The sequence below is a fragment of the Argopecten irradians genome, chromosome 13 (assembly GCF_041381155.1).
Source record: "Argopecten irradians isolate NY chromosome 13, Ai_NY, whole genome shotgun sequence".
Lineage (NCBI taxonomy): Eukaryota > Metazoa > Mollusca > Bivalvia > Pectinida > Pectinidae > Argopecten > Argopecten irradians.
In genome coordinates this window covers 3,704,312-3,716,665 of record NC_091146.1, presented here as the reverse complement: position 1 = coordinate 3,716,665, position 12,354 = coordinate 3,704,312, and the positions used below count along the sequence as shown (strand labels likewise).

The 12,354-nt window shown below is 34.0% G+C and overlaps 2 protein-coding genes across 2 annotated transcripts in view; both read left to right on the top strand.

Moving 5' to 3' along the window:
• Positions 1-12,354, top strand: part of LOC138306604 (intermembrane lipid transfer protein VPS13A-like) — a 200,463-nt gene that overhangs the window by 145,912 nt on the left and 42,197 nt on the right.
• On the top strand, positions 3,928-12,305 carry LOC138306512 (sodium/potassium/calcium exchanger 1-like). The gene is made up of 10 exons (XM_069246970.1): positions 3,928-6,282; positions 6,443-6,905; positions 7,117-7,235; positions 8,419-8,548; positions 8,681-8,945; positions 9,129-9,201; positions 9,378-9,448; positions 9,573-10,006; positions 10,123-11,198; positions 11,265-12,305. The coding sequence occupies exons 4-9, from the start codon at positions 8,523-8,525 to the stop codon at positions 10,376-10,378; spliced, it is 1,125 nt and encodes a 374-aa protein (XP_069103071.1). The 5' UTR covers positions 3,928-6,282; positions 6,443-6,905; positions 7,117-7,235; positions 8,419-8,522; the 3' UTR covers positions 10,379-11,198; positions 11,265-12,305.

The window sequence follows — 12,354 nt, the reverse complement described above, 5'->3', positions numbered from 1 at the left end:
AGATCTATAGCAAATGTTGAGAAAAAAAATTCTACAACTTTACTGAAAGATGCAAACTTTTTTGGCGAGGATCACCTCGCCATTGTGATCGTGGTTGCAAAATTCTCTTTCAGTCAATTTCCTCAATATGATTGGCTTAGAACTTGCTCGCAGATACTAGCGCTCCTAACGGCAGTGAATTCAACAACTTTGATTTTACCGGGAATTTTAAATAGCAAATTTTGAATATGAAAGTTACTGAAATAAGCGTATCTGTAATGTTGAAATAGGAGAAGTAGATAACTGCTTTCATATCCTTACCATATACACTATCCAAATGATCTTAGGTTGGAAAATTTTCACTTGAATCGTTTACAATGTATCTAGACTTTCCGTCCCGAAAATGTTGTTAACAATGCATGAAGACGTTTCGTCCCGAAAATGCTTCGCTTCGCCCCACGCGTTTTGTCCCTACTAGTGACAATTATCCCGCAACGGAAAAAAATGAAATCAATGTTTCACCTCAAACATCAAAATTTTTACAATAATGATTTTTGTAATTTGAATCATATTAGTTCGGGAGCAAATAAATCTCAGGACGAAATGGAGATTTGTTTATCACGGCTGCGTTATGCCACATGTGCGTGTAAATCCACAATGAAGAAAGACAACTCTAAGAAAATTTAGGATAAACTTTGTAAACTGATCAAATAGCGCGTGAGAGACGATGAACATTTTCTAAATGTCCAAGCTGGCGTAATCTTCCAACTTACGGCAGTTAATAAGGTATGAATATTTACCACATCCATAATTATCGATAATTTTATAAGCACATGAATACATTATCAGATTATATATACATATTAAAGCACGTATAGAGGTTGTCACTAAAACATTTTAGCCACTTTCATCACATGTAGGCCTACAGGAGCTTGACGTTCTAATAATATATATAACGTATTCAGTAAACTACGTAATTAACGAAGTATTTTTGGTCCGAATGTCAAAAATCATACATAAAATGTTCGTATAACTCGAAGTGAGATTTTTTTGGACTACTTCATTTGTAGATCGATGAAAATGCCGATTTCTTTTTCATAATTCTTCCGTAGAACGGCACTTAAAAAGCTGTTTCAATCTACAACAAACGTGGAGAAAACGGTTAAATGTTTAGCAATTATCCTGAGTTATATTTTATCAACAATCATCAGAGATTAGTAATTAAAACTTACATAAACATACTCCCGATTCTCACTTGCATTGTGTGATCACTTGAGCGGAACTAATCTCTACCACCTGACACAGTCTTACAAAGGGGTGTTCTCTTAACGCCAACATATTTATCAACAACAGGTAGGTGTTGTTTTAGGAAACAATAGGAAGGCAATTATATACTGTTTCATATAAGCTGTCTTTATTTTCACCTGTAAAGTCACTTGAGATTTACCTGTATTTCAATCAGTATCATAGGTAACATTGGTGGGTTTTGGATAAAAATTCCTTCAATATATTCCGTATTATATACAACGTAAATTATTAATCAAAGATAATCAGTGCTTTAATATGCTAAGAATTAATATGGAGCTACATGTGGATTATTAAGAACGATGCATTTTGAGTTCCAGGTGAAATATTTTTTTTACAAATCATATCTCAATTTTATCAGAAAAACAGGTTTCTTGATCAGTGTATATTCTAATGTAACAGTATTCTGTTTTGACATAGAAGTTCCAGTAGGGCTACATTCTTAGCCAACTTTCATTTCTTGTGACCGTGCATAGTTGCGCATGATTTCTCTTATCGCATAGACGTACACCGTGAAGTATTTGGTTAGAAAATGAGTGAAGAAAAACAATATCACAAAAGTTTAAATTAATATTGTCGGAAATTTTGACCTGTTGATTATAGTTTAAGTTGGTAATCTATTGAAGCCGACACAAACACTCATTATGATGTTTTATAAACATTGGTAATAATATATCATTGGGGTTTAATGCTCTATATGTATTTTTGATACAAAATATTTTTAGAAGTCACTTAATAATGTAAAAATACTAAATGAAATGAGATTGAAGACTGTTACTTAGGGTCTTAACCATATTCATTTTAATACACATTATAGATGTTAATGTTGCAATACTGGCAAAATTATTTAAAGTCCATATGTTGAAGGTCTTGTAATTCTCAAAATGTTGCAAACTTTTAGTGCTCAGAATACCAAATTAACAGTTTTCTAATTTTTTCTGTTTAAAAGATTATAGTACATATACCAATTTGTATCTAGTAACAATGTTTGACCGAAATTCAACCATAAGAAAGAAATTTATATGTTATTTCTAACATGCACAAAAATATATAATTTTACTGCGCTGTTAACGGACAACAGTTTAATTATTGGGTGCTCTTTTGCTATAATGATATACAAATGTACATGTACATTTACATTATAATGTAACATCACGCTGATCTAGAAATGCCATCTTAGGATAAGAAAGCAGGAAAATTATATAATTATGATAAATGATGCATCCTAATGCAACTTTCAAAATATATTGTATGTTCTGTTAACTTAAAAAGGTCAGTCAAGTACACGTAAAATTTGGAAATCATATTTGACATAAATTCACTTACTCCTTGGTAGGTTATTAACGCAGATGTTACATGTACATGTACTATATATGTATATAAGGTCACTTAACAGACATATATGGAAGACCTTGTGGAAATATATCACTTTTCAACAGGCAAAAGGCTTATATTATTTCAAACTTTTAATCAAATTAGTGTTACACTAAGTTGAAACTGGATAATTCCTTTTTGGATTTTTTCTTTGATATTACTGAATGGTAAAGTTACTTCCATGTGAAATAAGTTTCAAAGAATTTTGCTTGATTTTAGTATCAATCTATTGAAAATCTAATGAGATTTATACCAGAGATTTTAGATATATCAAGGAAATCTTTAAAATTCTTGAAATAAAATCATTGTGAATTTAATTTAATTTCATTCATAGATTCTATTGTTATATTTTCATAGATATTAACAGAAACATATATTATGTATATATGTATCTGATATTAAATATGAACACTTATTGAAATGAAAATTAATCAATATACACTTAGATAAGTATCAACACAGGTAACTTTTACAGGTAAATTTACCTGTGGCATTGGGTCTGCCTTTAGGAAAAAGACTATAACCACTGTCACAACAAACTACCCTACAGCTAAATCCAAAATGTTGGCGTTCAGAGATACACCCCTTACAAATGCAATCACACAAAAGCCTACACGATCACTGTTTTTAGTGTGATTACATCTTTGAGTATGAACAATACTAGTTCTTTGAACTTTTTACTCGGCAAAATAAACTTATCACCGTGCCCATGCACACATGCATATGCATATACTTATACTTCTGTGTGCACATTATCAGATACATTATATGACAACTGCTGTATTACAATCAATTTATGAAGGACAAAACTCCAAAGAGCAGGAGGACTAAAGAACAACAGAAAATAAATTTCAATAATATTTACTCTAAACTGGTATTGTTATTTATAAAAAAATGTTTAATTATATGATATTAGCCTTTTCGGTAATTACTCTGTTAATACATTTATTGTTTTCTTATGTTTTACAGAATATCTACATGCAAGTATCATTTCAATTGGAACCAGTCCAAGAGAAAAAATGTGTGAACAAAATGAAAGAAATCATTTTCAACTGTGGTAGCTTAATACTGTAATAGTTTTTGATATGAAAATAATTACTATCATCATATTCAAATTCCATATATATAAAACATTTAATGTTGTAAACATTTTTGATCCAAATAATTACCATCATCATCTTCATTCCATATATATACAATACACATTAGTGTAGTGATTTGTGAATTTTACTTTTAATATGCATATACTTGGTATTTGTTTATTTTTCTATGACATCTACATGCTTGAAATAAAAAGAATAAATAAAACATTAAATTTATAACACAATATGACATTAGTTGTTAATATTTTTAGAAAACATATTAAGATTATTGTTAATAATACACTAATCATCATCTTCGGCATACTTTATTCAAAATAATTTAGATATTAATTTGCATAACACAGGTTGTCTTATGTTTTCCCTCCTTGACTATCAATCTTCTCTGATCACTCTGAAAATGGTGATTTTACCTTTTTAGGTCGCCACATGAACTGCCTTAAATCAATTATATCCAATGCAATGAGACAACTGCATTTATTACAACGCTGTAAGGCAATTCTGCAAGATCAGCTTACATTGTTAATTTACATTGAACATATACATGCACAGTATGGTACCTTATTTATATCTCCTTTCCTATTTTCAATATACCTTGATGACTTGGAATCTTATCTGGCGGAAAAAGAATGTTAATTGTCTGACAACTATTGACAAATTATTTACAGATAATATTGAAATGTATCCCAAACTTTTATCATTTTATATGGCGATGACACTGTTCTACAACAAATGTTAAACGGTTTGAATAATATTGCATTACATTATTGCATTACATGGAAATTATAATCTAATATATCAGAAAGATAAAAGTTGTAATATTCTCAAAACGTAAATTGGCCCAACAACACCAGTTTACGTTATGGGATATAGAATTATTTTGATAAGAAGGGTATACATATCTATGTATATTTTTTAACATTAATGGTAGCGTTTTTAAAGAAAAGGAAAAAACTGCTGAACAAACAATTAAATCAGTGTCTACTATTTTTAAGAAACAAAGGAATGTATCCCTTCCTGTTGATTTTAAACTGAAAATATTTTAGTCACTTGTACTGCCAGTTTTATTATACTCATCAGAAGTATGGGGATTTGAAAATACAAATATTGTAGAAAAAATCATTTGTAATTTCCTCAAGTTAAAAAAGTGTATAAAACAATTCATGGTTTATGGCGAGCTAACAAGATACCCAATTGATATTGGAATAAAATGTAGAATGATTACTTTTTGGCATAATGTATACTTAACATGAAAATAGACCAGACGTTTTTTAGCTCGTCTATTGGAAGAATAGGGGGAGCTAATGTTGTCACCCCGGCGTCGGCGTCGGTGTCAGCGTTGGCGTCCCATTTCACGTTAAAGTTTTTGAGCAAGCTTCTGTTTCGTCAATTGTTTAAGCTTAAGTCATCATAAATGTTTCTGATTTTATTTTCCTAATGTGTATGGATGCTGAACGTGATAATACAACCAATTTTGGGCCCTTTAGGGTTTTTTTGAGTCTGTTAATTTGTTATATTTCACGTTAAAGTTTTTGAGCAAGTTTCTATTTTGTCTATTGTTTAAGCTTAAGTCATCATAAATGTTTATGATTTTATTTTCCTAATGTGTATGGATGCTGAACGTGATAATACAACCAATTTGGGGCCCTTTAGGTTTTTTTTAGTCTGTTAATTTGTCATATTTCCATGTTTAAATAGTAAATACTTGAACAACAACTTCTTCTGAATAGGCGAGCTTTGCTGTTCTCCGACAGCTCTTGTTTAAATGGCTGTAAGATGTTTAAGATATTTTATCAGAGCTAGTTTAAATCATGTTTGGATATATCAATCAACTTGCTGTTTTACAAAAGACTAATTACAAAAACTTGTTAAAAGTAGACCAATTGACCAGTTTATTCAGAAATGGTATGACTATATTGATAAGTCTTCTTGAGGACTGGCATATTCTATATTTAAGACATTTTGGCATAGAAAAATATGCCTCTTGTCTGTCTCTGCTACAAAACAATACTTGTTAACTGATACTTTGGTCCCAGGAACTTAATGAGAATAGCAATTCAGAATGGACATTTTAATTGACATCAAATTAACAAGGAAAAGGTTAAAGATGCTATAAAGTCATTTGGCATATAACACCATAGGAAATATTAGAATGGGCTCCTAAGAGTTTAGTATATGTTTCTTATTTAACACCTTGGTGTCCAAGGAATCCTCAAAAGTCCAAACTGGAAGGAACACTAGCAAACTTTATTTCTTATTGTCCAAAAAAATGTTGACTTTAGAAATATATCCTCCAATCATTGAGACCGAGCCATTTAGTACTTTCAGTACTTTGATTTCAATTTCATGATGGATGGATCAACCGATATTTCTGGAGATGAACAAGAAGCGATCTATATTCGCTGCTGTAAAGGCCAGGAAGTCGTTGATCGTTTTCTTGGAATAGGATCTCCTGAATCTACGTGTTCTAAAGATTTGAAAGAGTTCGTCATCGGGATGCTTGATTCACATGGCATTGATAAAGGTAATCGTCTTATTAAAACCATTATTTTTAAAATTATGCATTTGAAATTGACATATCAATTTTATTCTAAGTACGTCAAATGTTTATAAAAAATAAAATAACAAAGAACTTAAGGTGCTGGATAGTCAGGACTGTAAAAGTATTATTTTTTGTTTTTTAGCAAAACTTGTTGCACTTGGTTCTGATGGGGCTTCCAATATGACAGGTCACAAGTCAGGGTTAGCACAGCTCCTTCGTCAAGACATAAATCCAGAGATGATCAACATTCACTGCTTTGCACATAGACTCGAATTATCATTCCGGGACGTGATGAAAAAAACAAGCTCTACGATAAAGTTATGACACTATTGATTGGTATCTACTACTATTACACAAAACAATACAAAAACAAAAGCGGCCTGCGTAATGCAATCTCATGTCTGCAGATTAAAGGAGTTATGCCAACAAAGGTGACAGGGACACGCTGGATGGCTCATCTTTCTCGAGGGATAGACGCATTCCTAAGAACATTCAGGGCATATGAGGCACATCTCTCTACTCAAAGCCACGAAAAAGCCAAGGCAGAAGGTCTCTATAAGATTATGGTCAACACTAATGTCCTTTGCTTCATCCTCTTCCTTAAGGTGAGTGTAGAAGTCAAGTGTATGCATTTGTTTTACACGTCATGATGTATGCATGTATCCATTTTAATTATTGTCAATGAATAGTCATATGTGATAGGTATTAGAGTAAAACATGCAGGCAGAGTACTGTTAATTAAGATTCATGAAATGATTAATATGTAGCTAGTTAAGTAGACTAAGTGTGTATACATTGTATGTTTATCATTTCCAGGAAATCCTGCAACCATTGATGATGCTATCGCTTAAGCTACAGACTCCCTCAACAACTGTTGGAGACACCACTGTTTGGGTAGAAGCAACTGTAAATCTGTTGAAAGATCTTCGATCGAGGTATGATGATAAATTAATGATTTAAAAAATCCAAACTTCTGCAATAAGTAATCAACTGCAGAGTGAAGTAATTCCATGTACACATATGATTATACTTTCCCTATCACTAACATTTTAGAGATACAGATCAGTTTGATGAGCTATCGGAGGTCCTTACATCAGGTATGTACCAGGGTATAAAACTTAAAGGACAGACTCCATCTATGTCATACAAAGAAACCATCATAGATGGCCTCATCAAGGCTTTAGAGGAGAGATTTAGTCGTCCACCATCACAGGCCTTGCTCAACAGTGCAACCAGGATTCTACAATTTGAGAAATGGCCACAGAAGGATAGCCAATCTATCAAAGGTTTAAATTCATGTGTTGAAAGCTGTTACAGTCAGTTTTATGAGTTTTAAACCAGTGTTAAAGAGGTTTCACTGCTGACAAATGTTATTTTTTCTCTATCAAAAACTGCAGCAAACAAATTAGTGTTCTTTTTCAGTTATAAAAGTTACTTACTTTACACTATTTACCACAATTGAAAAGTTTGAGAGTCTAATTTTACTTCAAAATTAAAATATTAAAGATAATTAATTACATCCTGAAAAAAAATCTGTAGCACTATGTTCTATATGGAATGTAGTACTGATTGCGCATCTACCAAAAGTAAAATAAATTATATTATTTTTTTTTAGTTAATTAGACGATAAGGTATACACAATTAAACACCAATTATGAGTATCATTTATGCTCTATCAGCTGTGAAGCATCTTTAATATTTCAGTTCAATTTTATTGATAACCTTTTACCATTGCCTGTTATTTTGTATTAATCTTGTTCCCAGTTATTTTGCTTTTCAGAAAATGTCAATACATTACTTGCTTTTTTTGTTGAATGTTGCTTGTAATTTCATTCATTAACATCAACACAACAATAGTAACTTGTATGGTTTCACACCAGAATTTTTGGTCAAACAGAAAATGTATCTATTAAGCGAAATGGAGATATTAACATATATTTTAAACAGATAACTTTTGTAAACAAATCTTCCATAAGGGGTTTAAATTTAATAGATCACCAAAAGTCACTTAAGTGAATGAAACTAGGAAATTCAATAATCATTTTGTATAGTGTCTATTTATGTGGAGTTCATGATGTCAATATAATTAAAGATCAAGAACAACATTAAATTTTTCAGACTTTGGAGCTGATGCTGTTGTGACAGTAACGAACCAATACCAAAACACATTTCAACATGTCATCCCAGACTTTGATTCTGAACATGTCCAAGAAGAATTCAAGATGTTTAAAAGAGTTCTGTACGCAAGGTAAAGCATATCTATAGACACAAGTTTTAAAGTCTTACTCAAATGCTACTTTTATATATATTTGATACCATGTGTAATTTTGTTGACATATTCTCAAATAATCCATATCTGACTTAAAAAACATCTTTGCAGGCATGGTGCAAATTTGAAAACCTTGAATTGGAGAGACGTTGAAGATCTGCAGGACTTCCCACATATGGCCTTAGTAATAGAGTTACTTCATTGTCTTCCACCAACAAGTGTCAGCTGCGAAACTACCTTTTCACAAATGAAGCTGATCAAGACCAGCAGAAGGATTAGTATGTCTAATGATACACTGAACGACCTGTTGCTGGTAAAGCTTCAGAGTCCTTCCATCGCAGAATTCAACCCCAAGGATTCCATTGATGACTGGCTTGTGAGTTTAGTAAAGTTACCAATGTTTACATATTTATGTTAAAATGTAACTGCTAAATTGCAAGGTGTTATTTTTTCTGGTCATTGACAAAAGTGCTAGAAAATGAATAATTGAAATTGAAATTGATATTAATCTTTAATTATAGATTGAGATGTGCTATAAATCCTGTGTTTGATTTTGTAGCTCTCATCTGTGATGCCAAGGAGGCCTCACTACAACAGAACTACTCGTAAAAGGCAGAAACAGACTCTGATTGGTAATTACTTAATCTTTAATGATATAAAACAACCAAAATGTCGAAAATAATAAAATTCATTTACCTCAAATGATGGCGAAACGAAAATAAACAAATCAGAAAAGATTATTGAAAAGATACATTGTAAAAATATACCTTTCATAATTCAGGAATAAAATTGATCATTTTTTTGGCAGACCAGGAAACTGTAATTGAAGAGGAAGCAGATCTAGAGTCAACTGGTACAGTCCTTGCCAGTATTGATGAGGTAATTATATAATCATTACTTAATTTTGATTTGACCTTTATTTAAAAATCAGATGTCAAATAATTATTTTTTGTTAAAAGGTTTATGAGAAGAACTTAATTTATTATCCTTTCAATTGATACAGAATCCTACTGACCTAGTAGAAGAAGACAGAATACAGGAAGAGGCTGAAACTCCAGGGACAAAGGAGGGAGAGACTGGGATTGAGAGGAAGGAAGCGAGTGAGATTGAGGGGAAGGAAAAGGGTGAGATTGAGGGGAAGGAAAAGAGTGAGATTGAGGGGAAGATTCAGAAAGAGGGTGAGATTGAGGGGAAGAAAGAGGATGAGACTGAGGGGAAGAAAGAGGGTGAGATTGAGGGGAAGAAAGAGGGTGAGATTGAGGGGAAGAAAGAGGATGAGACTGAGGGGAAGAAAGAGGGTGAGATTGAGGGGAAGAAAGAGGGTGAGATTGAGGGGAAGAAAGAAGATGAGACTGAGGGGAAGAAAGAGGGTGAGATTGAGGGGAAGAAAGGGGGTGAGATGAGGGAAGAAAGAGATGAGCGAGGGGAAGAAAGGGGGTGAGACTGAGGGGAAGAAAGGGGGTGAGACTGAGGGGAAGAAAGGGGGTGAGACTGAGGGGAAGAAAGAGGATGAGACTGAGGGGAAGATAGAGGGTGAGATGAGGGGAAGAAAGAGGTGAGGCTGAGATTGTTCTAGTAAGGGGTGTTGAGGAAGTGGAAGAAAGCATGTTGAGTCAGAGTCAGAGTCTAGTAAATGAGGGTGAAAGGTCTGGTGAAGAGGAGGAGAGCATGCTAGAGATAGAGGAAGAACAGCTGATGAGACTTGATTTTATTTTTGGAAAGGATGCAGATGAGTTTGACTTCTCCGAAGACTATCAGGATGAAGAACAAAACTTTGAAAATGTAATGATGTTTTCAAGGAGTTGTTAGTTTTAAGAATAAAGGGTATGGATGAAATGACTGTTTGAAATTTTGTTGTATTTTGTTGACAACATTGCCAAACACTACAGCTGGGTTAATCTTCTACACAGGAAGACTCTTATCACCTGGAAATAAAAAATGTAATAGTATTGTAAGGCATGTAATGTATATCAGAGACAGACTCAATGTCCGGTAAACCATTAAATTTTGTCAGACCGAAATGTCCTGTGAAATTTTTCCCGGTCTGGTAAACATTCAGAGTTCACCAGACCGAATGTCCTGTGAAAAAAAATCATATTTCGCATGGTCTGAGATAAGATACTCTGAGTTGGCCAGGCTGAATGACGAGGTATGATAGACTTGGCCAGGCTGATTGACAAGGTAAGATGGAGTTGGCTAGGCTGAATGACAAGGTAAGATAGAGTTGGCCAGGCTGAATGACGAGGTAAGATAGAGTTAGCCAGGCTGAATGACGAGGTAAGATAGAGTTGGCCAGGCTGAATGACGAGGTAAGATAGAGTTGGCCAGGCTGAATGACGAGGTAAGATAGACTTGGCCAGGCTGATTGACAAGGTAAGATAGAGTTGGCCAGGCTGAATGACGAGGTAAGATAGACTTGGCCAGGCTGATTGACAAGGTAAGATGGAGTTGGCTAGGCTGAATGACAAGGTAAGATAGAGTTGGCTAGGCTGAATGACAAGGAAAGATAGAGTTGGCCAGGCTGAATGACGAGGTAAGATAGAGTTGGCTAGGCTGAATGACAAGGTAAGATAGAGTTGGCTAGGCTGAATGACAAGGAAAGATAGAGTTGGTCAGGCTGAATGACAAGGTAAGATAGAGTTGGCCAGGCTGAATGACAGGTAAGATAGAGTTGGCAGCCAGGCTGAATGACGAGGTAAGATAGAGTTGGCCAGGCTGAATGACAAGGTAAGATAGAGTTGGCTAGGCTGAATGACAAGGAAAGATAGAGTTGGCCAGGCTGAATGACAAGGTAAGATAGAGTTGGCCAGGCTGAATGACGAGATAAGATAGAGTTGGCCAGGCTGAATGACAAGGTAAGATAGAGTTGGCCAGGCTGAATGACAAGGTAAGATAGAGTTGGCCAGGCTGAATGACAAGGAAAGATAGAGTTGGCTAGGCTGAATGACAAGGTAAGATAGAGTTGGCCAGGCTGAATGACAAGGTAAGATAGAGTTGGCCAGGCTGAATGACAAGGTAAGATACTCTGAGTTGGCCAGGCTGAATGACGAGGTAAGATAGACTTGGTCAGGCTGATGACAAGGTAAGATAGAGTTGGCCAGGCTGAATGATGAGGTAAGATAGAGTTGGCCAGGCTGAATGACGAGATAAGATACTCTGAGTTGGCCAGGCTGAATGACGAGGTAAGATAGAGTTGGCCAGGCTGAATGACAAGGTAAGATAGAGTTGGCTAGGCTGAATGACAAGGTAAGATAGAGTTGGCCAGGCTGAATGACGAGGTAAGATAGAGTTGGCCAGGCTGAATGACGAGGTAAGATAGAGTTGGCCAGGCTGAATGACAAGGTAAGATAGAGTTGGCCAGGCTGAATGACAAGGTAAGATAGAGTTACAGGAACATTGAATTGCCGTTTAATACTCGGTAGTTATATACCTGTTAAAATTATATACCTATCTCATTTGAAAACACAGGTTTGAAATTATTACATAATAATAGTTAGTGTAAACCTGTTTGTTTTCATTTATTTCCCAGATAGATTAATTGTCGTGAAATTGTTTCAAAAATGAATACTAACTATTAGAACAATATGACTCTTCATTGCGAAATAAAAACGTAGAGAAAAAAACAATAAAAAACAATAGCAGTCTTGAAAACCCTAGATAAAGCCACCATGAAATTAAATTGCCTATCAGTAAAAGTAAGAACAAATTATTCTGATATTGGTTTTGATGAATTTGTCTCTGGTATATGTATTAAATACATTGAATGATTTTACTCTTCCATCCTT

What these genes read in the sequence shown, in the direction of transcription:
- LOC138306512 (XM_069246970.1), top strand. Translation starts at nt 8,523, where the DNA reads ATGTTTAAAAGAGTTCTGTACGCAAG. An exon ending in GCAGAAACAGACTCTGATTG is followed by an intron (nt 9,202 to 9,377) that starts GTAATTACTTAA and finishes TTTTTTTGGCAG; the next exon opens with ACCAGGAAACTGTAATTGAA. An exon ending in TCCTTGCCAGTATTGATGAG is followed by an intron (nt 9,449 to 9,572) that starts GTAATTATATAA and finishes CAATTGATACAG; the next exon opens with AATCCTACTGACCTAGTAGA.